The sequence below is a fragment of the Amyelois transitella genome, chromosome 22 (assembly GCF_032362555.1).
Source record: "Amyelois transitella isolate CPQ chromosome 22, ilAmyTran1.1, whole genome shotgun sequence".
In the NCBI taxonomy this organism is placed as follows: domain Eukaryota; kingdom Metazoa; phylum Arthropoda; class Insecta; order Lepidoptera; family Pyralidae; genus Amyelois; species Amyelois transitella.
The window spans coordinates 7,542,162-7,569,579 of record NC_083525.1 but is presented as its reverse complement, the minus strand read 5'-3'; the positions used below and the strand labels follow the sequence as shown (position 1 = coordinate 7,569,579).

Here is a 27,418-nt window from a genome sequence, read left to right as displayed (position 1 = left end):
CTACAAAAAGTAATAAGAAAGTAATTGTTTGCGGTGATTTTAACATTGACATATTAGTTAGCTCCACAGTGACAATACAGTTTCTTAACCTATTTAAATGTTTTAACTTAGATAATGCCTTCTTGGAACCAACCCGCTTCACTGCCACATCTGCTAAATGTATTGATAATGTTTTTAGTGAACAAAAACCAAATAATAAAAATGTATTTAGTAAATTACCCTCTGACCACTGCGGTCAATTAGTTACCTTTTCCACTAAACATAGTACATGTGATGGATTAATTATGTGCAGACCTATCACAGCCCATAAAATCAATAAATTTACAAGTTCTTTAGAGAATAAAATTTGCGCAGTAACTTACACGGGCAGCGATCCTAATGGTCATTATAATAAGTTATTTACTACCATTTCAGACGCGTACTCTAAAACATTTATACAAAAGAAACGGAAATGCAATAATAACTTTAAATTCAATGAATGGGCTACTGTTGGCATCTACAAAAGTAGAAAGACTTTGTACGATTTATATGCCCAAAAACAGTATCGATTTGAAAGCGGCTTCGTAGACCATGTTAGGAATTATTCAAAAATTTTCAAAAAAGTATGTCTACATGCAAAATCTTTGTTCATTAAAAACAAAATAAGTAATGCTCCTAACAAAACAAAGGAAACCTGGAGTGTTATAAACAAGGAAACTGGTAGAAGTAATTTTAAAGAAAATATTAATGAAATTAAATTTAATGATAGGAAAATTACCTCTACAACAGAAATAGTAAATTTATTTGAACATTTTTTTACAAATATACCGTTGGAATTAACTTCTAATATTGACTCATGCCCTAATGAAGCTGAAATACTACTTAAAAATAATGTCAGCATTTGCAGTTCCAAATTTAAATTCTTAAATATTGACCCTACTGACATTATTAATACCTTTAAAGAACTTAATCTGAAAAAGTCTGAGGATTATTGGGGTATGTCGGCTGTTGTGATATGTCATATTATAAATATTATAGCTGGGGACTTAGCATATATATTCAATAATTGTGTTGACCAAGGGATATTTCCAAATTTAATGAAGTATAGTAAACTAATTCCATTATTCAAGAAAGGTGAAAAATCAGATCCTGGTAATTATAGACCAATCTCAATTTTACCAATTTTGAGCAAGGTGTTCGAGAGAATCATGCTTAATCAAATGCAGCGTTACTTTAAGTCTAATAAATTATTTCATAGTCAGCAATACGGCTTTACTGAGGGGAAATGTACAACAGATGCAGGTGTGGCTCTTGTCACTCATATTCTCAATGCGTGGGAAGACTCACAGGATGCCATCGGAGTGTTTTGCGATCTGACCAAAGCATTTGATTGCGTAGATCATAGAACTCTTCTGCTCAAGCTCGCTCATTACGGGTTCGATACTGCTGCCGTTGAACTAATTAAATCATATCTTAGTAATAGATTACAGACGGTAGATTTAAATAATACAAAATCGAAAGGAGCGACGGTAAAAATTGGGGTACCGCAAGGTTCCATTTTGGGACCTTTTCTCTTTCTGATATATATCAACGACCTGCCTTGCATGATTGAGAAACAGACTGGCATCGTGTTGTTTGCAGATGATACGTCACTAATTTTTAAAATGAACCGCCGTAGCGAAATCTGTGATGATGTGAATAGCACTTTAGCCGCCATCTCTAACTGGTTTACAATCAACAACTTACTGTTAAATGCAAATAAGACCCAATGCATTAAGTTTACACTTCCCAATGTGCGGCAGGCAAATGTGGATATTAGTATAAGTAGTAAAAGATTAGATTTTGTTGATAGTACTACTTTCTTAGGAATAACATTAGATTCAAATTTGAAATGGCATGTTCACATTTTAAAACTTTCTAAAAGGCTTAGTTCTGCAGCATACGCTATTCGTCGTATTAGGCATTTGACGGATGTGGCAACTGCTAAGCTAGTATATTTTAGTTATTTTCATAGTTTAATGTCATATGGTCTACTGCTTTGGGGATCAGCAGCAGACATACAAACTATTTTCATTTTACAAAAAAGGGCAATTCGATATATCTACGGTCTTAAACAAAGAGATTCCCTTAGAGATTTTTTCAAAAACCTAAATATTTTAACTTTGCCCTCCCAATACATATTCGATAACATCATGCATGTTAGGAAAAACTTAGACTCTTTCAAAAAAGTAGGTGAATGTACTAGTAGATCACTGCGGAACAATTACAAGTTGTCGATCCCAGCACATCGGCTGGCTAAGGTAGGGAAATCATTTCTAATTAATTGTATAAGATTTTATAATAAATTACCAAAAAGTGTTCTTGAAATGAATGACAGAAAATTCAAACAGTATATTAAAGTTGAGCTTTGTAGGAAAGCCTATTACAGCACGGATGATTATATTAATGATAAACATGTGTGGCCCGAGCTGGACATAATGGCCTCTTAAATGCTTGTGTATTTTTGACATGATCTTGACATAATTTGTACAGTATGTACATATTTTATTTTATATTTATTTTATTTGACGAAATATTCATATTGACATAATCAGTTCTACATTCATACATGTTTTTTAATGTAGACAATGTGCATTCGTCCACGATTTAGATTTAAGAGATCTATATTTGTAAATTGACGTCCTATGAAAATGCTGCAGTGTAGTTTGTTCCGCCGCTTCTTCTACACATGCGCTTTGGAAGCGGTAGTAGTTATAATTAGATTTAAGTTATGTGACGTCAATAAGTGATACCTTGTATCCAATTTTGAAAATAAATCTATTCTATTCTATTCTATTCTTCGAGGCTAACTCAATCAGTGTTATTTGTCCCGTATATATATATTTATTTATTTAAATAGCTGAACGTGGCTATTTAGTCTTTTCAAGACTGTTGGCTCTGTCTACCCCGCAAGGGATATAGACGTGACCATATGTATGTATATATTTGCCTATTTTTTTTAGAAAACTCCTTAATTAAGTTATCCTTAACATGTGTACGAGTACTTACTAAACATAGTATCTTTAGAAATTGACAAACAGATCAGTCTAAATTTCAGTTTGAATATAGAACAATCACAACTTTGTTTAGACCTATAAATATACGTTTACATTTTTTTTTATAATTTCTCTTCTGGAGGCACGAATCACTTGCATTGCCCTAACAACAAGCAGGAACATGTGTCAATTCCATACTTTCCTTACTTTATGACTTCTCTGAATCGATCGGCCAAGGCACGCTACCGTTATAAATTACTTTTTACGCTCACTCCATTCAATTCGGAGAACATTGCAAGCCAGTATCACGAAGCACCACTTGTCGACCGCTCGTCCCGTGAAAACGCCCCAGTGACCCAAAACTGGCTGTTCCTAGGGACACCCGTGCCGATATACCCCTAAGGGCCCAAAGTGTCTGTCTTGCCGAAAGACCTAAAACCCAATATGTCAGAACAGCTCGCAGTGCTGACGCTAAACGTGTCCGATACGAAAGATTCCACCAGAAACGTCCAAAATCCACCCAAATATCCAAACGTTACGACCAACCCAGCGAAATCACCGTCAAAAACCAAAACAGAAATGTAATACAAAAAGTACCATTCGCCGTTTCTATTCAAAACCTCTCAATACCTATGAAGTATGCAGATAATCCGAAACCTAGGCATTCAACCTCCAAACCTCAAAGTCATAACTTATGCAATAGCAAACGAATCGATTGTAACAAGACTAAGTCTCTTTATCCTTCTAAACAGGTCAGCGACAACCAGAGGCCGTGTCAAACTGTCTGCGGGAAAGGGACGGAGAACAAACTGCTATTGCAGATCAGCGAAGCCAGAGAAGTGTCGGACTTTGAAAGGATTCTTAATTCTAATGCAATACTAAGTGAACGCGCGCGCGACAACGTATGGCGTAGCTGTCTCGAACGTAAACCGTCGGCATCTGTCGCACCTCGTCCTCACTCCTCCTACTCGCTTCATACCGTCAGCCAGACTTACCATTACCTATTTAAACAGCATGAAGAGTCGCTACAGCCATTGATTGACACCTACCGCCGAGCAAACGCCGAGCAGCCCTGCCCTCCTAGCAGCTTTCTAGGCAACTGGTACGATAATTTAAAAACTTTATCCGAATTTTATGAAGACGACGAAGTTCTGCAAGAGGAACTTGAAATAATCAATGATCGGATAATAGCTGAAGAAGTAAAGACTGTAGAAGAATCGCAACAGTCGGGCAAAAACAAAAACTTCAATGTTAACTTGGCGGATCTGATCGGACTTCATGTGACCGGAGAAAATTGTGCGTTTTTACCGAACCGCGATGATACACCAGAAATAGATAAAGGAGGGGAGGACGAGAAGGAATGGCTTGCACCGATTATGAGCGCAAATCCCGATGACCAACAAGATAAGGACACTAATGTGGATTGTTTAGCACAAAACCTGCAATCTGTGAATATCGATAGTGATGCGAAGGTGCCGACGATAACATTCAGCAATTGTTGTGACAATTGCGTCACCGGCGAGCTGTCGGCCAATCCCGACGTTGTTATTCATTTGACCGTGCCCTCCGCGAACAGCATTGATGAGTCCAGACCGCCTATGATGTGACGTGACCTCGCTTTTCAAATTAATCGATCAATTGGTTTTTGGCGCACATAAAAAAAAAATTCACAATGATTGCGTTGGAGCATGAACAGAGTATGCCTAAAGAGGAGCGGGTGCCTAAAGCGGAACCCACGACGTCACATCCCAGGACGCTGACGCGGTCTAGCGCTGTCAGCCAGAAATCCGTCGAGATCATGGTCCACCCGGAAGGTTCTAACAATCCGTTGCACAGGTCCAAGCTGGCGCCGTCAAGATCGACATCCGAATCGCAGACGTCCGGAAAGAAAATGCTAAATTTGAGGAAAACTAAAAATTCGTCCATAGAATCAACGATGAGCTTGCCGAACCAAAAGTCTCTGGAGAAGAAGCATGGTAGTTTGCGGCATCAGAAATCAATCGGGGCTCATTCCGACATCACGCTTAGCACGCAGCCTTCTATAACTGATGACAGGAAGGCATTGAGAGAAGCTTTATACCAGGGTATATTTCATAGGCACAGAAGAACCATATTCGCAGTGGGGTCTTTTCTTAGAATGCTTAGGAGCAAAACGTCGAATTATGACTCAATAAGGTCAGATTCAGACGAGATTTAGCACCCATAACTGATTGACTGTTAATATTTTTTATATAGTAGTAACATATTGGTGCCACTGACATTTGTGCTTTGGATAGTTATGGAGAAACCAATTAAAATGTTATTAGATAGTGTAGCGAGTAAGTATATAGTTTTATTTTGTATTAAAATGTTCCTAATTAGTTGTGATTTTGTTCTGAGTTTTCAGCCCCGCGTGGTAAGCGTAATTTAGCATACAATGGTTGTTATATAGCAAGTATGATAATTATGATGGAGTGACGCCTTTAATATGTAAATTCCAGCTAATTTGATGTAAATCTTTTTTTGAGATATAGAGCGTAATTCATTTTTAACACGATAAATTTTATTATTTAAAAGCGCTACAGAAGTGACGATATTTTGCTGCAGCTGCCTATATTTTCATTCTTAACTAATGTGTCAAAAACATAAGGTTAAAACGTCTCAGAAATCATACTATCTTTTTATCTGACTGCCCCATAAGGAGGGTTATGTATTTATTTACATTAACGCTCTCGTTACAGTTTTGATACATAGACGATGTTATTGCTTACGGTACCCTATATACCAGTTGCCGACCAACTAGGTACAGTTACTAGATGTAAGTGTTAAATGACAAAGCACTAGAATTAGAACCAAGGACACTGTTCCAGCAGTACAGTAGTGTATAGAATACGCTTCTTCCCAAAACCACACGGATTGACCTCTCAACCACGAAATCAGGACAAAAGTAGACAACAAAAAAATTGACGATGACTATATCGCGTGACCCACAAATAGTCAAGGCCAAGTGCCCTCATTATTTCCAAATAAAAGCACTGAAAAGTCCGATAAAACTTTTGTTTTTGATTTACACAAGGTCGTAAAGGATGTCGTGATTCTTATGCCAAGGTCTCACGGCTCAAATTTGAATGATCCTTCGTATCCTTGAAAGTAAAATTGTTTGGATTTGTTTTGGTTGTAATAATCTTCAGCATTTTGCGCCTGTTGCATATAAATAAATGAGTAAATCTGTTTATTATTTTAGAAATATTAATTTTAACCGTTCCTATGAAGCAAGCAGTAAAGAGATTTTGAAATGACACATGATAGTCACGTCTATATCCCTTGCGGGGTAAACAGAGCCAGCTGTTGATAATGACAAGTGTTAGTTTTTCAAGATTTTCACAAAGCCAGTCCAAACTATGTGTGGGATGTACCATAATTCTAATAATAACGATAACCAAAAAACCGTGTGGTTCCCAAGACCAATACAAAAAAGAATAGGACCATGTCTATCCCATGGATGTCGTAAAAGGCTACTAGGGCTTACAAACTTAGGACCTTTTTTTAGACGATGAGCTAGCAACCTAGGTCTATTTGAATCTCAATTCTATCGTTAGGCCAAATAACTGAACGCGGCCATTCAGTCTTTTCAAGGTTGTTGGCTCTGTCTACCCCACAAGGGATATAGACGTGACTATATGTATGTATATACCAAAAAAAGATGTCTTTTCTTAACGGTTGTACCATTAGACGTTAACTTTAACCAAAGCTATGCTTCATTTACATGACATGACATAAGCTATTGTTTAAATTTTTTTGAGGTTCACGATGCTAGTAAAGGAATAACTCATAAGGAGGCCGAGCGGTGACGACGAAGAAAAACCATAAAAAAATTTTTATATTTATATTAAAATCTACAAACGGTATTTCTGAACGATATATTTTTTTTTCTTGCATTGTCCATTTACATTATGATTGATATTGTGTAAACTCACCAATTTTGAAGGAAAAAATCAAAAGAAACCCTTTCTTTTTTTAATTACTTAGTTCTGTTACAAATATTGTTCACATAAAAAAACGTAATTGCAGTACTTTTACTACAGCATTTTTAAAGACTTAAATTCCTGTACATATGTTTAATCGAAAGTCACTCCATCAATTTATAATTCATTATGAAAATGACTGAAGGCAATATGGAGACATTTTTTTCAACAATTTCAATTAAAAGCAACACTTGGTGTCTTGGTTTAAAGCAATTCCACAAATATTTTTCATACATACATAAATATAATCACGTCTATATCCCTTGCGGGGTAGACAGAGCCAACTGCCTCGAAAAGACCAATAGGCCACGTTCAGCTGTGGTCACTTTATATACTTGAGATTCTTCTTTTAGGCGATGGGCTAGCAACCTGTCACTATTTGAATCTCAATTCTATCATAAAGCCAAATATTTGTCTGTGTAAACAATAGACTTCGTCCCCATAAAATTAAAATTCCCGGGAATTTCGTTTCCCGTGGGAATTTCGAGAGTACTCTTCTTATTGCACCCCTAGATCACATAAGGAACCTACATGATAAATTTAAAATCTCTAGAGCCAGCAGTTTTGGCGGTGCGGTGATATGTCAGTCAGTCAGTCATCTTTTATATATATTTAGATAGAATATGAAAAGGAACCATTGACTGAAGTTGACATTTAGATAAAATTAAACTTATTTTGTTAATTCCCACGGGAACGCACTTAAGAATTAAGTAAGAACTCATTTACAATGAATTGAAGTAGACTGTTACATTTTGCTATAAACAGACCGACAATTAACCTTATTAATGAATGAGCGTACCTATCTCAAAATGTATTATGAGGGCAAAAATTCGTGGGTGTATTTACAGAGGTTTTCCTGACCCCATTTTTGGGTTTCTGGGTTGGGCAGACATACTATTTTGAGGCCGTTCAACCATTTCCTAATATTAATCTATTTATATGTATAATACTTTTCCATTACTTAATGAATGATAGACAACGCATAGCCCACACTGCTGGGTCTAGATATATGTAATTTAGCATATTGATTACTTATGTGGACTTCGGGACGAGAGAGGATTTCTTAAAATTCCCGCGGGAACGGAAATTATCGGGATTTTCCGGTAAATGCGGGCGGATCCGCGGGCGAACGCTAAAGGTGATATATTATTTATATTATATTGTACGTTAATGCTTACTTTTATCATCTCCCTTGCGTTTGCAGAGTACAACTTGGATTTTCAAGGCAAAACTAGGCCTTAAACCTAGACCTTAGGTCTCATCTTGCTTACCAACAGGCAGATTGTGTTTAACACAAAAAATATGCCGGGTTCGCATAAGACCGAATTTAGATAGAAAGGAAATATGAAACATATTATATTATTGTCTTAAAGTTAGTTGTCAAATCAGTTTAAAGCGCTCATTTATTCGGAAAGATGTATAGAAGTTGGTACCGGAAAAAAAATACAAAAAAAAATGTTTCAATGTTGCCACGTTAAAAACAACGCTTTTAAATAGAGCTTATCCTAGAAGGTAATATCCAAATGTATATCTGTAGAATTTATGCTTCTTTTGCGATGATAGCGTAGTAGTAGGTGAATCAAATTGGAATGATACACATTTTTGGAACATTTTATGCACTTTTTATATATTTGTACATCCATATAAAACGTTTTGTACGAATTGTTGTGAGAAAGAATTTAAAATACTCGCGTGCAAAAAAATTACATTCTTTTTTAAATTTGGAATGTATGGTTTCTATTTTGAAATCAGGTGATGTCGAATGATAATTGTTCTACTTTCATACGTAGACATCTGGGACTACGACTTTAAAAGAGTTTTTTTTTGGTGACCAACTTTGGACCAGCTTTGGCTACAACAACAAATTTCTGTTAACGAAGCGATGTACATTTTTTTGCAAGCGGGTTCGTTATTCGACGGTAAACTCATTAATACAATATAATTTTACTACTTTACAAATGTTAATGTTAAAAGCTTACAAGAAAAAAATCTGAAATATTTTTAGCTTTAAGAATGGTCGCAACAAAAGCCTTATTAGTTGCGTTGACTATACATATATGAATGGTTTCGTCACATTTATTATGAGTTATCCAGTCTTTTATTTATGATTTTATTAACTTATTTGTCTGTCGTTAATATGCCTTCATACGTGTTTTCAAGTGAATTTTCACAAAATACCCGAATACAATCTTATTAGTATTTATCGTGTATTTTCACTTGGATTTCTAGCCGTAACATAAACATACTCATCACAAAATGTTCATATGATGGTTTTAAAGTAATTAAATAGGCGACTTGGACAAGTTTCTTTGGAAAGAATAAAAATTTTTAGTTTTCAGATGACTTTTTATGTTATTCAGCTGAATAATTGTCTTTTAGCTAGGTAACTCGCTTTCATGTCATTATATGGAAATTGTCTTTCTGTCTTAGCGAAAAGGTAGACAGGGATTCCTTTTCAGGAACATATATATGTATGTTTATATATACTATACAGTTACAAAACTTTTATACATATGGTTTACCGTCGATTGAACCTGAAACATGAGCTTTGAATTATTAATTAGATAGCTTTTTTACTATAGTAACTTATTTCGTGCGATGTAATATTTTAGAATGCTTAGATATAATGTAAATCATTTTTAATTGTTATTAATTATTTGTTATTATATGTTGGTGTCAATAAGTCTTAAACAAAATGTTACGATTATAGTGTATGTATAAAATATACGTACAGTATAAACTTATACATAGTGATAACATTTTCTAATTTTGTAACCAACTTTAGGTATGCGGCGATTCGAGTAATACGTTTGAGGTTTAAACTCGAATAGTATTGTTGATATTCATTATAGTTTCGAATACGTATAACATGTTGATTTAAAAATAACCCTCTTATTAAATGTAGGTATTTGTTGCATTTTAATGTTTGACCACTATTACTTAAAAACTTTTTGTGTTTAAAAAAAAATTTGGAGATTCATTATTTTAAATATGTTGACTAAATTCAGTTTTAAAAATATTATTTTTACATGACGATGGAAAAATCATTGCTATTTTAATGTTTTTTTGTACTTTTTAAATGTTACTGACTTGTTGTTACATATTTTTTTGTATTTAGGTTACATTTGCCGTGATAAAATGTTATGATATTAAATAGATGTTAAAATATTAGTGATATAAGTTTGTTTTATACATTTTGATATAATTTGTTATTTTTAAGATATTATTCACATAGATACACTGTTATATTTTATTTGGAGGTCCACTTATGTAGGAATTTATTGCTGAAGAGAAAAAAGTCAGAAATGTAAAGAAAAATTTTAGTTGAAAAAACATTATTTGAATATTTTTTTACAAATTAACCATGTCCAATATTATATATCTCTGAGTATAATTTAATTGGTTATAAAATTCCGTAAAATATGTTCTTTATTTTGTTAATAAATATTGTTAAGCTAATAAGTAATTAGGTACCTATAAAATAGTTTAAGCCTTTGTTTGAGCAATATTTTTTATTTTAATAAGGCGTATTAATTTAAGACATTCCTTTTCGACTGCATAATACTAAATTACAGTAAAAAAGACTGCCAAGATTATGAAAAATTGCTGAAGTTAAATTCTCCGTTGTAATAATACATGATTAGTACAGGAAATTTGACATTGTTTTATTTGTATCACCTTGTGTTTTTATTTTAATTTCGTCTTATTATTTTATCTTATCTCAATTAAATAGACAGACAAATTGAGTCTTGAAAAGACTAAACGCCACATTCAGCTGTGATGGTGAATGGGCCGAGGGTCTGGTAGGTCAGTCTGAATAAAACCCGATTTACGGATGTTCAAGGCATCGTGTGTCGTCGTCGTCTTAGTCAAAATTTAATTGACCGTTTTTCATAAACTAACTGTGCCCGCGACTCCGTCCGCGTGGAATAGTTATTTTGGGCTTCATTGAAGCCCTTAAGAATTAATAATTTTCCCCGTTTTTATCACATTTTCCATAATTTCTTTGCTCCTTATAGTTGCAGCGTGCTGTTATATAGCCTTAAGCCTTCCTCGATAAATGGTCTATTCCACGCAAAAAGTATTTTTCAATTTGAACCGGTAGTTTCTGAGATTAGCGCATTGAAACAAACACTTCAGGTTTATAATATTTATTACATATGAACAGAACAAAAATAATTATTCATTAAAACAATATTTAGTTACATAAATATACAACAATAATATAATTATTAAATTAAAAATGTATATATATGTAAAATATAATGCAAGAATTACTATAAAACAAATATTTGTACTGTTCAGGCAATTGCTTAAAGCTATTGCGTCATACCAAGGCGGAATGCTTAGCAAACAGTAAGTTTAACCTATTTTTTTATATTTTACTAATGCTTTAAACTTTCTAGAATGTAGAATGTGTCAAAATCTGAAAAATATGACCTTCCTTTATCAATTTAACTGCTCAACACGGCACAAGACAGGACAGATTTACATATAATTTAATGTAAGTATTTAAAACGAATAATTTTTTAAAATGTTACACGTAACCAATTATTCTTACCTCTAAAATGTCTTATACACCATATTTATTGACTAGATGTTTTCAATCTCCTAATTTCCTACCTACTCCCAGAATCCATCCCTGATTGCCTTCGTTCGCCCTAAACACCTTGTTCAGCCACCCTGACTCCAAATCTTCATAATCAGCTTGCGTGAAATGTTGTAGGAATTCTAACCTCTTCCCTTGCAACTTGTCCAGCTCAATTTCCAAAGCATACTTGAATTGGTCCTTCCAATCCTCCACTTGGACCCTCTTGAAGCCACTCTTCTCCAACACTTCTCTATATTCAGTTATCGTTGCCATATCGTAGTCCCGATTCTTCAGATACATCTTAAACTCTTCAGTGTACATTCTCTCATCTTCCCCTCTGACGTAGTCAGTAAACAAAACATAACCGTTAGGCTTCAGCCACTTGTAAATCTTCTTGAAAAGCTCAGTCTTATTACGGATATGGATAAGAGCATCCCTCGAGTACACGAGATCGAATGAGTTCTCTGGGTAATCGATTTTCGTGCAATCTTGGAACTCGAATCTGACCTTGTCTTTGAGGTGTGGTCGTTTATCTAAATGTTTCCGAGCAATTTCGAGCATGTTCTCTGATAAATCTAGACCAAGTACTTCAGCTCCGTATTTTTCAGCAAAAAGGAAACTGTGACCTCCCAGACCGGAACCCACGTCCAGTACTTTAGGGTTCTCTCCTAACTGGACATGCTTTAGAACTTGCATGGTCGTGGTTATTCCACCAGTAGATAGGAAGGTCTCACCGAAGATCCACTCGTACTTTTCAAGACCGTGTTTGGAATATTGTCCTTGGTCTAAAAACTTTTGGTAATTTTGCATGTCAGCCATTTTTACAAGTACTCCTCTACGAACTGTTGATCAGAGAATGAGCGAGAGATTAGAAAATTCCCTCTATTTATGTATGATCACCGTTTTGATAACTTATTTACTCGTTATAATTAATAGGTATTTAATGAGATTAGGTTTGTTTTCATAACCTATGACATTATGATGCCATATTAACACCGCTAATATGGCATGTGGTAACATACGTAACTTGGTGATAAACAAACATACATACATATAGTCACGTCACCCTTGCGGGGAAGACTAGCCCATCGCCTTAAAAGAAGAATCCCAAGTTAATAAGCCTAAAATATTTTCTCTTATATTTTATTGCGGATTGACAAATGACTGAGCTATTGGTCTCAATCAAATACTTGTTCTCCTGCAAATCTAACAAGAAATGAGTGCAGACGGGAGTTGCTTCGTGTAAAATTCTAACCCAATCTACGATCGAGGTAATAGGCGAACGGAAGATGACGATGCTGACAAAAAAATATGAGTTTCTTTTATCAAGTTTACCTATAGTCAGACTAAAAACGAAGTCTAACTAACTACTACTCCATCTCTTTCTTTTGTCGCAAAAGGTGTCGCCTTTAGGGGTAGGCTTATAAACTTGGGATTCTTCTTTTTGTCTGGCTAGCAACCTGTCACTATTTGTATCTCAATTGTACCTCAAAGCCAAATAGCTGAACGTGGCCTATCATTATTTTCAAGACTATTGGCTCTGTCTACCCCGCAAGGGATATAGACGTGATTTTATGTATGTTGAACTAGAGTTAGACTAGAAACGAAGTCAAACTGACTACTAGTCCATCTCTTTCTTTGTCGCAAAAGGCGACATAGGGATAGGCTTATAAACTTGGGATTCTTCTTTAAGGCGATTGGCTAGCAACCTGTCACTATTTGAATCTCAATTCTACCATTAATCCTAACAGCTGAACGTGGCCTGTCAGTCTTTCAAGACTGCTGACTCTGTCTACCCTGCAAGGGATAAAGACGTGATTATATGCATGAAAGAAAGAAAAAAATATCTGCCGAAGGTCAAACCTCACTGTACGTCACGTATAAAATCTGAAATAACACATATCACTATACGGATATGATTATGCATTGAGAGACTTTATCATATCGTAGTGATGTATATTATTTATACATATTCTGAAGATATGTTTTTGTTTTCATTGATCGTGTTAAACTTTGGAACTTAATGTAAGATTGTAAAATCTCCTTGAATTTGATGGTCCTCTTGGTCTTGATAATCTTAGGGCTATGCCGACCCCTTGCGGGGTAGACAGAGCACAAGAAGGCTACGTTTAGCTATAAAACTTATATGGACTTGATAATTAGAGATAGTACAAGTAATAGGATAAAAGAAGATATAGAAGGCGTCTAAGGGATATGCCTATAAACTTGGGATTCGTCTTGTATTTGAATCTTAATTCCATCATGCAGCCATACAACAAGCTTGACGTGGCCTTGCAGGGTTTTTAAGACTGTTAGCTCTGTCTACCCCACAAGAAATATAGACGTGACTATATGAATGTATATATGGTAAGTTAAAAGCTAATCTTCTTAAAGAAGAATCCTAAACTGATGAGCCATTCCTTTTTATTTATAATAACCAACACAGCAAAGAAAATCTGAAGTAAGTAGTTTTTAAAAAATGCTAGATTTATAAATGTTTTAGATACATCAAATAAATATCATGATTAAAAAGGCACCGAAAAGTGCCGACTCTACAACATTTTGAGGATTTTCTTTAAAAATTCGTAAAAAGTCTTAAAAGTTTCATCATTCGATTCAAGAATCTTTAAAATTACATCATGTAATTCAATTTCAATGTAAAAGTCTCTTATTAAAGATATATTATGTTAAAAATATTTTTATCTTAAAATTACTATAATAGTGTCGTAGTAATAATTAGTTAGTCTAATATCCTGATGGAAAACACACCTTCTGAGTAAGCGAGATATAATTAAGATGGTGTGATGTGCTAAAGGTTAATTTTGAGATAAAGCAAAATAAACACCTTATCATGCCAGCAGTCTTACGCATAAATAGACGACTTGTGTCCTCCTGATTCATTCTGAAGTAATTGTACACAAGAAAAAAATGGCTGACAAACAAAATTATCAAAAGTTTTTGGACCAAGGGCAGTATACTAAACATGGACTTGAAAAGTACGAGTGGATATTCGGCGAGACCTTTCTTTCAACTGGTGGTATAACCACGACCATGCAAGTTCTGAAGCATGTCCAGTTAGGCAAGAACCCTAAAGTACTGGACGTGGGTTCCGGTCTGGGAGGTCACAGTTTCCTTTTTGCTGAAAAATACGGAGCTGAAGTACTTGGTCTAGATTTATCAGAGAACATGCTCGAAATTGCTCGGAAACATTTAGATAAAAGACCACACCTCAAAGACAAGGTTAGGTTTGAGTTCCAAGATTGCACGAAAATTGATTACCCAGAGAACTCATTCGATCTTGTTTACTCCAGAGACACTTTCCTTCATATTCGTGATAAGGCTCAGCTTTTTAAGAAGATTTACAAGTGGCTGAAACCCAGTGGTTATATTTTGTTTACTGATTACGTTAGAGGGGAAGATGAAACGAAATACTCTGAAGAGTTTAAAAATTATCTGATAGACCGCGATTACGATATGGCTACTGTATCTGAGTATAGAGAAATCCTAATAAACACTGGATTCAAAGATGTTCAGGTGAAGGATTGGAAGGATCAATTCAGGAATGGTTTGGAGGTTGAACTGAAGAAGTTACAAACAAAAAGAACAGAATTTCTGCAGACGTTCACACAATCTGACTACGAAGATTTGGAGTCAGGGTGGATGAGCAAAATAAACAGAGCAATACAGGGTTATCAGGGATGGGTTTTGGCTGTTGGGAGAAAATGAGATCAGATGATTTAGCTTTACCAGTCACATGTTTCTCGATTTTCTTATACCGGTAATTGCTTCTTTAAAAGAACTTCATATTAAGATGCATTTCTCTTAGTACCTATCAACCTATCATTTTTTTTGTGAAAATCTTTAATTTCTGCAGACGTTCACACAATCTGACTACGAAGATTTGGAGTCAGGGTGGATGAGCAAAATAAACAGAGCAATACAGGGTTATCAGGGATGGGTTTTGGCTGTTGGGAGAAAATGAGATCAGATGATTTAGCTTTACCAGTCACATGTTTCTCGATTTTCTTATACCGGTAATTGCTTCTTTAAAAGAACTTCATATTAAGATGCAGTTCTCTTAGTACCTATCAACCTATCCTTTTTTCCGTGAAAATCTTTAATCCATAAAGTAGTTAATCGTTCTTAGCATAAACATATGTACAAAATTACATATCTGTACTTACCACGTGAAATTTACATTTTATTACCTCAGTATCTGCAGATAATTACACCTCGTCTGGCCCCGATTTAGAATTAACTATTGACACGGGCGCGCCCTTCCTCGTAATTTGTTTGGTCATTTGTCGGAAATGTAATTGTATACTACTAAAAGTCAGGTAGACAAACATTATTGTTATGGATCTCACACATTTTGTTAGTTAGGTATTTCTATTTTTAAGTATTTACCTAACTCAGGGGTAGGTCATCTAACACAAATGATTTATTATGAACACTTAAAAACTTCAAGACCGCGTTTTAAAAAGCAGTACTTAGGTGAAAATTCACGTGTGTCACAATATCGTGAAAAATTGCTAATCATTGAATTACCTAATTCAGGATAAAAATATGGCATGATGTGTCTGGGGTCAAGTTTAAGATAAACGAAAGTAAACAAGTTATCGAAACGGTGATCTATCAAATAAATAGCGGGAATAATTCAATTGACGTTATTCTGTAGTTACCCGTCAGCCAAACGATACTTATTTACAGTAACATGACAGACCAGCAAAATTATCATAAATTTTTGGACAATGGTCAATATTCTAAACATGGACTTGAAAAGTACGAGTGGATCTTCGGCGAGACCTTCCTATCTACTGGTGGAATAACCACGACCATGCAAGTTCTAAAGCATGTCCAGTTAGGAGAGAACCCTAAAGTACTGGACGTGGGTTCTGGTCTGGGAGGTCACAGTTTCCTTTTCGCTGAAAAATACGGAGCCGAAGTACTTGGTCTAGATTTATCAGAGAACATGCTCGAAATTGCTCGGAAACATTTAGATAAACGACCACACCTCAAAGACAAGGTCAGATTCGAGTTCCAAGATTGCACGAAAATTGATTACCCAGAGAACTCATTCGATCTCATATATTCAAGGGATACTCTTCTCCATATCCGCAATAAAGATCAACTATTTAAAAAGATTTACAAATGGCTGAAACCTAATGGTTATGTCTTATTTACTGATTATGTCAGAGGGGAAGATGAGACTAAATACACTGAAGAGTTTAAAAAGTATTTGATCGATCGCGACTACGATATGGCCACTATAACGGAGTATAGAGAAATCCTACACAACAGTGGCTTCAAGAGTGTCCAAGTGGAGGATTGGAAGGACCAATTTAAGTACGCTTTGGAGATTGAGCTGGATAAGTTGCAAGGAAAGAGGTTTGAATTCCTTCAACATTTCACGCAAGCTGATTATGAAGATTTGGAGTCAGGGTGGCTGAACAAGGTGTTTAGAACAAACGAAGGCAACCAAGGATGGGTCATGGCAGTAGCGAGGAAGTGAGAAGAATTTACAGTAAAGTATTATGACATTTCTTAATTGTGTTTATCTCTTGAAAGTGTTTTATTTAATTATGTACATGGCTGTGGTTTGTCCCACGATTTTCAATACAACTTTTTTAACTGAAAAGTTCGTGACTACATCAATTTATTGGTCTTAGATAGTGTGATATGTATTGTAGGTAAATTTATCTCTACCACTAAATAAAAAACATTTAAGTTAAAATACGTGGTTTTTATTTGATGTAACGTCATTGTCTATTAATATTTATTCCCAAGCATACATTGGCGTTAACATAATTCGTAATAATAACTACGCAACAAATATATTTAAAATATTCTATCAGCCGAAAAATACACACTTTGGTTCCTAGCTTAGTTATTATGTTATACTTCATTAAATATTACATATCTGTTTGAATTCAACGCTTTTGAGTATTGATTTACTGCATTCAATCCAATGAGGATTAGTTCAGACTTAGTCAAAAATAATTAAGGTCAGCACATTATTATTTTGAATTCATATAAAGGTGACGTCAAAATTGAACAAAGATAAAAAAAAGAAAAATCTCGTAATAATAATGTTAAATTTGAAATATTGCCTGTAGGTTACAGTCACAAGGTTCCTAGTTCAGTTTCTTGTCTAAAATGGCTAAAAATATCTGTCGAAATATTCATACGTCTGAACTGATCCTAGCAGGAAAAGTTGAGGTGTAACGACTAGACCGTCACTTCGCAAGCTAATTAAAAACAAAAGGAGAATATACAATACATTATCACATACATTTCATTCACCCATGATGAATATTTACATTCTGTAAGGCACACAAGACAAGCTGACTTCAAAAGCCAATGACAGGACTCGTATATACAAAGTTGGCCCCAAAAATAATGCTGTATCAACCAGGATATCTCTACCATCTACATCACACGAAAATAATAAATCTATAACACGTGTTACATTTCATATATCGTCATCTGAATATATTATTATTTCTAGAGCCTCACGCAGTCTTTCCGTAATAATATTGCTTTGATCACAACACTCATTTGGATGAATACGTTCAATTCATTTATTACTCGTCCTTCTCTTTAGTGTTCAATGCATCATCATTTTATACATAACAGGCATATATTACGTTCATTACATGATCAGTTCTTAAAAAGAAAATTTGCAGAAGGTATATTCAAATATTAATTTGGTATATTTTTTTTTATATTGGCACTTTTCTTGGTTGTATCTGCAATGTAAAGGAACCTCTTCATAATCCAAAAATGTTAAATTTCAACAATTTTTGACAGAGATCATAAATCTAATAAAATTACTAACGGATCTTTTGATCTCGATATTATCATAAAAACATCATCCATATAAGTTCCTAAAAATAGTAAATATATTGTCCGTTTCACTTTAAAACTGGTTAAAGCACTCTTAAAACTCAAATACACACGAAATAACACAACAATACAACGTAGTCACGTTCAACTATTCGTATCGGTAAAATATTTTACATGACACCGATTTGCTAATAGTCATTAAAGAAGTCCATGTCACTCAAATTCAGTAAAGAAATTTACCAAGAACAGAGTATTGGGGCTCAATTTAATACCGGAGAGACCGGTGATGTCAGAGTCACGCTTTCTTCTTGGTTTTGGTGTCTTCATTGAATATTTCCTTGAAATCGTTTAGAAGGACTTCGACGACGTTATTTTGCTGGATGCAATCGATTGCAATGTTGTGTGCTTGTTCAGCCGGAGCCCAGAGAAGTGTGGGGCCGAAAACAATGGCTAGGTTAGCCGTGTGCATCCTGTTACGTTCGCTATATTGCGTGACCCTGAAAAAATCAAACAGTAAGAATTATTTGTAATTCAGCTAAGCGTTATATTTGTTATAAAAATGATGAGTAAAAATTATCTCGTCCACCGAAAATTAAAGCATTTATTATATCTTATGATGTAAATTCAAAAGATAATAGTATAATTTAAATTACCTTAAAAGATGTTCTAATAAGTATTTCAGAGTTTCTCTATTGCATTGTGGCAGTGCCTGGATGATGTCCCGGAATTCCTTAATCTTCGCTTCCCTTGGTTTTATTGCTGTAACAAAATTAGTTTTTGTTAATAATATTGCCACATACCTACGCATCAATTTCAGAAAATTTCTCTTTTGATAGTTCTCTGGTGGAATCTAAAAGAGTGTCTAAGACCAAGGTAAGATAAGTACTATTTTGTCAAGTACTGGTATATGATAATGGCACATCAAAAGGTATTCAATGATTGTATTGTAAGGCTGATTTCAGTATTTGGTACTGCTTATGTTCCTTATATTGAACATATCCAAAGTTCTAAAGCTAGGTAAATTGGTAATGATAGATTGATAAGATGCATTTTATCATTTAAATTACTATCCGGATGCTAAAAATTTTAAAACAAAGAAGAAAAACATTTTATCATTTTGCATAAGCAAAATAACATATGTTTATGTTTAACATGAACTCGTGCGTGACGTGATAACATCTATAGGTCACGTCTGGTATTATCATATATTGTTATCAGTGCAATTGTAAAAACTAGTTTTAACCAGTTTGGGGGTATTGGCCTTGGGTCACCAAGTCAGACAGTATGGGGGCTTAAAGATTATCTTTTTCTCAACGGGTTTCTTATGACACAATCGGTAAAATAATGTTGGGTCAGTTGACTGATAACGTCTACCTCGATCCCGTTACATACATACATATTATCACGTCTATATCCCTTGCAGGGTAGATAGAGCCAACAGTTTTGAATCTGATTATCTGATCTCCGGAATCTTAGCAAGGGAACTTAACCCATATTTAATCATGATTATATACCATTTGCTGAATGTGGCGGTTTCCTCAAGATGTTTTACCTCGCCGTAAGAGTATCTGTTAGTACTCAAACTAATGTACATAACTGAGAAAAGATAGTACACGGCCGAGAATATTCCTCTGTGCTCATCACGAATTTTACTCTGGTATACCTCATCGATTCGACCTTTGATAATATACTGTATCAGAAAATGGTGAAGAACAATAAGAATCAACTTACAGCAAGCAGCCAGGACCCTGTCGAACATGCTGCAGGGTATCAGCGGCTCCTTCAGCTCCCGGAAGAAGAGTTTCAGGGAGCCAGTCAGAACGTGGATGTCACTGTTGTTCTCTATAGCGCCCAGGTCGTTCTGGTCCACCTGAAAGAAATCATTAGTTGTTTAAAATCATTTGTTCCAAAGGAAATGGTCGATCTTAAGAAGAAAAAACACCTTTTTTGATGTGTGTGTTTTTATACAAATTTCTGTAAATTCTGCAACTTCTCTTTCTCTCTCTCATCTACATACTACCCTATATCATGTTGCTTTGGAGCCTGGAGTCCATGGCTCCAAGCCTCAAGGACTGTAAACAAAGATATAAACGGATATACGCATGTACGATGGGCTCAGAAGATAGCTGTGCCGACTCGCCTTGATTGTTGTATAGAAGACGGGCCAGATATCTCTTGAGCCGTACATACTGACCTGTAACCTTATTCTCTGGACTTGACTCAGGTTCCCGCTGGCTCTGTAAAGTCCATCCGTGCACATATTCTCCTCGCTACTCTCTATCTCCTTGATGCAAGCGACCACGAAGTGAGGAACACGAGGAACGCCCTTCTCTGTTGGGCACACTTCGTCCAGCTTACGACCGAAGACGGGCTCATCTGTGTGGGAGTAAAAAAAATATTAAAACCAGATCCTTAACTAGAATACAAGACCATTTAAGTACAGTTCCATGTTTAAAAATACCGCCGAATCAAACCGAATGTAAAGTCAAAAAAAATACAGACCTTATTATCAAATATATTAAACTTAAAATCCAAGAACAAAATTATTCCGGATATCTCGCTCATGTTAATAGGTAGCGGACAGTTCGCGGGTTCAAAGGCGCGCTCTGATAGGCTGATATTATACAAAAATGTGACTTCTGCTTAGGTAAGTCTAACTAATAAAAGTGTTTTATTGGTTCTCGGTTAGAACCATCCATTTAAGTACCACTGGAATGTAGAATAAACATTTCCACCTGGTGTAGTTTAACCACAATAAAGCTCATTTTGGTCTCCCTTCAGCAAGGGTCACGTAGGTCAAAAGAGAGTCGACTAATTATACATAATCCTATGTGGTTGCCTTGTTGCTTTTCTGGGATAGCCTTCAGCCACGCAACCATGACAAACACGGAGACCGCTGAAGGAATGACCCAAAATCAGTTTCCTGGAGAAACTTCTGCGATTAGGCCTCCATTGGATTTCTTTTTGTATATTTCACTTACATTTTTAGTCCAATGAAGAGTTATATTATTATATTATTAATATTGTACCTGTACTCATATCGATTTTCATCATCGATCATATAGAAATTTTATAATTATAAATTTCTATATGATCGATGATGATGATGACACTCCCATATAGACTGTAACATTACTTTGGTATTAGCATTAAGTCCGTCTATTGTACTAAACACATTGTACAATAAATAACTAAATACACTACCTACTTAGTTACATATTTATGACACATTCAAAATTCTAATTACATCATTAATACACACCAAGTCTATTAAACAAAATCATGCCTGCTCTAAAATATATACAAATCTAAATTAACAACTGACAATGTTAAATATTTAAAACTTATTAATTCAACAACCATCCACCGAATTAATTTTAGAGTTATTAAGTTAGTTTAGGATATAAAAAGGTAAAACCAAATAAATAAAACACCAATTTTAAATAATCATATTTTACAAATATGTTTTTCTAGCAAATTACAAGCAAGCGAAAAGAAATAATGAACAACCTACAACACAATTCACACTTCATAATATTTACTTACATGATTTTTAAGTTTATTAAAATTAACCGATTATACAATTAAAACAATTAATGTTTTCAAATGATAAAAACAAAGAAAAAATTTTGAAGCTTCGTATCAATTGTATATTGATTTACCAAATCCTTGTTTAAAATAAGCATGATCCATCGATGAACGGGAATCCATCTTGAACGAATCTTATAATACTTAAATACACCAAAACCATGCGCCAATTATATTAAGCCATATTGAAATCATTCAAGTTACTTAACAAAATTTGTATCAACTTTTTAAAAGCAGCAAAATGTAAATTTGTAATTAAGTAACTCAAACACTATTTCAAATTTACCCAACCAAAACTTTCCAAACTATCTACACACTATTTAAAAACTAAGATCTAAAATCTACTGTGCAAAATGTGAAAGCTGACACTAATTTAATTAGAATCCCAACCTTTGTAGATTCCTTTCTTGACTAGAACCTCCATGGCAGGGCGTTTGGCGAAGAATTTCTTCAGTCTGCTCCTGACATGAGACTTTTGTATGGAAACCTCTGTAGTGTCGCTCAGATCTTCGTTACTGCTGCCACCAGCTGGAATACAAAAAGTCAGGACATACAAACACATGAAGCTAAAGCCACGAGATAAAAGGTATTAGAAATGGGTAGACTTCAGACAGAAGATCACCATAAAGCCACATCTACTACCATTCCAGTTAAGTTAATAAAAATTAATAATAGTATAGCTAATAATCAAAATGTTATATACATATTGTTTTCAAAAAGAAAAACGTGCTGACACGAAAATGAAATAGTTAGATTGAAGAACAGATATAAAAAAGAAGATTTCAATGATGTAATAAACCTTAACCAACTGCAGGATATTTAGACAATACAGAAAGAGTATAAACATACACGGAAATTTGAAATTACAAACGAGTTTGTAAAGACACGCTTGTATTTATGACGCTATTTACCTTCTCAGATATCCATTAGGCTGATCCAACGAAAACTAAATAAATTCACATGATAATGTCAAATTTTTCTTTGTATTTGGTTAAGAAATGATAAAACAACACGTTTGAATGATATCCGTGTGCCTCAACTTAATTCTTGAAGAACGTAAGAATGAATTTTAGGTCTTAGAGATAAACAGATATGTTATCGACCGTACCGATAAGTCTATGCGACAATTACTAGCATACTTTATCCGTAGTAGGCATTAAATCCTATGTCAGGTAATATTTAAATCGTTATCTTTTGATTATATCTTTAAATCCTTCTCTTTAATTTTTATTTGACTTTGTTTTCGGTTGATTGTTATTTTAATTTATTTCGCTAAGGCTCATTAAATTGTTAGTATTTAACGAAATAATCAGAATGAATCATTGTTCTTGTCTAGCTCAAACTCGTAGAACTAGTAAAACAGAATAACAATTATTTGATAAAATTAGTTCATTTTAAAAGAAAAACAAAATATATTGTCAGTTAAATTGACAATAAATAAAAATAGCTCTCGGTGGATGGTGGTTCGTTTCAACCAGCTAAGCATGGTCATGGTATAAGAACATTTGTGTCAACGCAACATGTAACTGTTAGGCCATTCCGTACATAACTAATTTTATTGAAACATACGTATGATCCAGCTTTTTCTGTGAAAAAATTGGTTTATTTTCGAAGGGCGATGCTTGACGGAACTTCTTTTGGGCACATTCGTTGTTACGTTCACATTATGACTTAAAAAATGTTTCACAGTGGTACCACTCTCCATAGTCTGTATAATTTTAATTAAGGTAACATGCGAGTATTAACACAAGACAAGTGTAATAGACCAGTATCAGTTCTAAATGTCACAAAAACTAAAAAGTCCACCTCCTTGGTAGGTAAATTATAATTGTCACAATAACAACGCAACAATCCATTGGAATCATTTGATCAGAATCATCAGAACACTAGTTATCAACAACAATAGTTTTAAATTCATCACATTTATGACACATTTGCAATAAATACATTGCAAGGAGAATCTTCAAGAAACACTGCAGCCTGTTATTAACAGAAATATTGATAATTGTTATAATTGCTGATCGATAAAATTATTTATCGTTTTTATCTTTAGTACAATTGATATGAAGCGATTTGCGCACTGTGGTGATTGCTCCGTTTAATTGTGGATTCACAACTAGATCTAACATAAGATAAGCGATTGAAGAAGTCGAAATTCTTTGTTGACATTGGGAAATATATCGTAAATAAATTCAAGGTTGGTTTTAATCTGATAGGCAAGGTAGGAATAATTAAATTAACATCAATGTTATAAACTGAAATAACAGTAGAGATTAATATCTCAAGTGATTTTGCTGAAACAAATGACAGTTGTGCAGTAATAAATAATAAAATAGGTAAAGATAAAGTAGAAAGAATTGGAAATTCTTTATAATTTACATAGATGACATATTGATTGAATTTACAGAAAATTAAAAACAAAATCTTACATGATTTCAAACGACGAAATCCATCAGATACACAACCACATAAAACTGTCATTTTTGATAAACACCAAATCCGAATAAATATTTAAAACACCAAAAAATGTTGATAAAGGAAAACCTAGTTCTAAATTAACTATTCAAGAATAAGATTTAGAAACGAATAGTGCCTAATAGAAAACTGTAGTGAATAAAGACACAAATACCATATAAATTGGTTAAAACGATATAATTCAACCGGAGACTTCACCATAACTGTTACCAGAAGCTGCAGATACCTTAAACTAACAGAATAAGGAAAACGGTATTACCAAGAAATTAATTTGTCATGTTTAACTAGGAAAACACGGTGTTACAAATAAGAGTTCACATTTTGTACTGTTTATGTAAATTACGCGATGAACAAATAAATTATTCACCTTTTGATGTGGTTTCTTTGATTGATAAGTTTATTTATAATGTTAACACCAATCATTAATTAGAAGTGCTTGGTACCTACTCTATTTGTATATTTATATAATGTGAAACGAACGTAAACGATGCATAAAATGTATATTTTTATTTTATAAAAGATGACTTCATTGTTTTATGTTAAAAGTACATTCAATTAAATTTAAAAAAAAAATATTTCTTTTTAAAATTACTAGTTTTATCATTGATATTATGGCAATAAAAATTATATAAATAAAAATAATCACCTAAACCTTTAAATACAAATAGAAAATAAACCTAGATTGTGAACCTAACTTTATATAATGTGTTAGATCTAACTGTTACTATCTCTAAAACAAATTACCTTTTATTTAAATCAATCAACACACTCTACATAAAATACAATAATATTTCTTAAAATACCACGTATTAAGTTTTAGTTAATTATGCGATAATAAATTTGTGGAATACAAAAACTAGAGGCACACCCCAGGATAGTGTTATCGGTCCAATAGCAATATTGAGCCAACTACGACAAAATTAATACGTGTTATAAGTTTCAACTTACCTTGTGTAACCATTGTCATAAGATTAAAGTTATTGAATAAAATTATAAATTTCAAATTAAATACAAATTTAAACGCTCTAACAGCCGAACTAGATTGGCTGAAATTTGTTACATGCCCTCATCAGGATTTGAATTATTACATAAATTTTCTCGGTGTAGTCTCAGGTCCAAGTAAAGACTACTTTGATATACATCTTATATTTGAATTAGAAATGGTACCTTCTGTATATAAAGCAACTTTTAGCCCCTATGATGCCCAAAAACTTTAACCGAAATTTCTACAGCCTATCTATGACCATTGGCAAGAAATAATCTTTCTATCACTTCGGTAAACCAACATAAGACAATGCCACGTCCGTAAATTAACCCCCAGGAAAAACTTACACATAGAATTAGAAATTGTATAGAAACGAACCTTGTTTTTTGCCTCTATGGTAGTGTCTGGACGGGGGAGGAGTTCGACCTAGACTCTCGAGGTCTGTATTGCTGTTCCTCATTTGGTTTAGACTGAGATCATCGGGTAGTGGAGGACCCTGGAATCAAATCATCATCACGATCTCAATTTAAAACTTTTAATCATCCAGTTGAACGTTGCCTTACAAGTCTTTTCGAGACTGTCGGCTCTGTCCACCCCGTAAGGGATAAGGGCATGATATGTACATATATTCATGATCATCTTCCTGGCGATATTTCTGGTTGCTTTCTCACGTCTTCGGAGAGGAACCCAGGGTCCACCTGAGACCATTATCATGGATTGTGTAAGTCAAGGTTTTACACGGCATCTAACCCATAATATTACACATACAGGTAAAGGTTGTACAATAAATATAAATTTACATACATACATATAGTCACGTCTCTCTCACGTATCTCCCTTGCGGGGTAGACAGAGCCAACAGTGAAGTTTAAAGTTAGTTAGTTTAAAGTTGACACGATCCCTGCATAAGTCTTTCGCTTCATTCACATTCATGATTCATTTCATGCAAGTTTTCCTAATGAACAGTATTCCACTCACCAATTTGTGTATGATAGTTTTGATGTTGTACACCCATTTCTCTGCGCCCTTCTCAGTTTCGTCTTGGAGAAGGTACTGGTCCCTTCCCACTGTGATCAGAAGGGATTTGGTGTACCTGTTAGAAAATTCAAATTTTTTATTCATTATTATAGGGATACTTCATATCGCTTAATAATTGTCAAAACGTTTGGTTTCACAACATTGGTTGACGTCAAATAGATTACTTAAAACTAAGTTTACTGCCGCTTCCAAGGCGTCAGTGCAGAAGAAGCGGTAAAAGGAATGTAACAATCTATACTAATATTATAAAGCTGAAGACGTTGTTTGTTTGAACGCGCTAATCTCGGGAATCTGGTTCGAATTGAAAAATTCTTTTTGAGTTGAATATACCATTTATCGAGAAAGGCTTTAGGCTATATAACATCACGCTGCAACTATATGGAACGAAGTAATAATGGAAAATGTGAAAAAATCTATATCCAATGCAGGGTAGCCAGAGCCAACAATCTTGAAATGACTGTTTTTTTTTAAATTAATTTATTTATATTTATGTGTTAATTCTTCATTGTACGCTCCAGCACTGTGGTATGCGTGCCGTACAGTTATATTTGCGTGCACCTTAGAAATATTGTTTTGTTTGTATGTTTGTCCGCGATTATCTCGCGTTTCGCTGAACCGATTTTGATGCGGTTTTTAGGAAAGTATTTGTAACACTTTGTAGAAGGATTTAGATATTTAATTACTACTTTTAAATTTTAATATATTTAATTAATAGATACTATTAAATTACGATACTATCAATATTGGATTCAAGGTATCACTTATTGACTTATTGATTGTCACATCACTCAAATCTAACTACCGCTTCCAAAGGGCATGTGTAGAAGAAGCGGCGGAACAAACTACACTGCAGCATTTTCATCGGACGTCAATTAAC

General features: G+C 34.2%; 6 protein-coding genes across 8 annotated transcripts in view; 4 read left to right on the top strand and 2 right to left on the bottom strand.

The window, feature by feature from the left end:
* The first annotated feature begins 3,646 nt into the window (after window positions 1-3,646).
* Window positions 3,647-4,621, top strand: LOC132903208 (uncharacterized). The gene has a single exon (XM_060950851.1). It carries the CDS (start codon window positions 3,647-3,649, stop codon window positions 4,619-4,621), a length of 975 nt encoding a protein of 324 aa, XP_060806834.1.
* A 65-nt stretch (window positions 4,622-4,686) lies between these two features.
* LOC106129890 (uncharacterized) lies at window positions 4,687-6,237 on the top strand. Its single transcript, XM_013328586.2, has one exon. It carries the CDS (start codon window positions 4,687-4,689, stop codon window positions 5,209-5,211), a length of 525 nt encoding a protein of 174 aa, XP_013184040.1. The 3' UTR covers window positions 5,212-6,237.
* Window positions 6,238-11,621: 5,384 nt separating this feature from the next.
* LOC106129915 (uncharacterized) lies at window positions 11,622-12,428 on the bottom strand. Its single transcript, XM_013328615.2, has one exon. It carries the CDS (start codon window positions 12,426-12,428, stop codon window positions 11,622-11,624), a length of 807 nt encoding a protein of 268 aa, XP_013184069.1.
* A 2,109-nt stretch (window positions 12,429-14,537) lies between these two features.
* LOC106129845 (uncharacterized) lies at window positions 14,538-15,335 on the top strand. Its single transcript, XM_013328536.2, has one exon. It carries the CDS (start codon window positions 14,538-14,540, stop codon window positions 15,333-15,335), a length of 798 nt encoding a protein of 265 aa, XP_013183990.2.
* Window positions 15,336-16,119: 784 nt separating this feature from the next.
* Window positions 16,120-17,646, top strand: LOC106129846 (uncharacterized). Its single transcript, XM_013328537.2, has one exon. The coding sequence runs from the start codon at window positions 16,324-16,326 to the stop codon at window positions 17,119-17,121; it is 798 nt and encodes a 265-aa protein (XP_013183991.2). The 5' UTR covers window positions 16,120-16,323; the 3' UTR covers window positions 17,122-17,646.
* The window catches only part of LOC106129952 (WW domain-containing protein tag-325), a 92,819-nt gene continuing 82,738 nt past the window's right edge, over window positions 17,338-27,418 (bottom strand). For 2 of the 3 annotated variants that reach the window (XM_013328667.2, XM_013328666.2), the window contains exons 7-13: window positions 26,482-26,596; window positions 25,882-25,999; window positions 22,434-22,571; window positions 20,650-20,831; window positions 20,187-20,325; window positions 19,109-19,214; window positions 17,338-18,952 (exon numbers count right to left, since the gene is read on the bottom strand). In XM_013328667.2, coding sequence (XP_013184121.2) covers window positions 18,751-18,952; window positions 19,109-19,214; window positions 20,187-20,325; window positions 20,650-20,831; window positions 22,434-22,571; window positions 25,882-25,999; window positions 26,482-26,596 — 1,000 coding nt within the window. In that variant the 3' untranslated portion in view covers window positions 17,338-18,750. The remainder of the gene's footprint in view (window positions 18,953-19,108; window positions 19,215-20,186; window positions 20,326-20,649; window positions 20,832-22,433; window positions 22,572-25,881; window positions 26,000-26,481; window positions 26,597-27,418) is intronic. The other variant, XM_013328668.2, reaches the window with a different exon arrangement.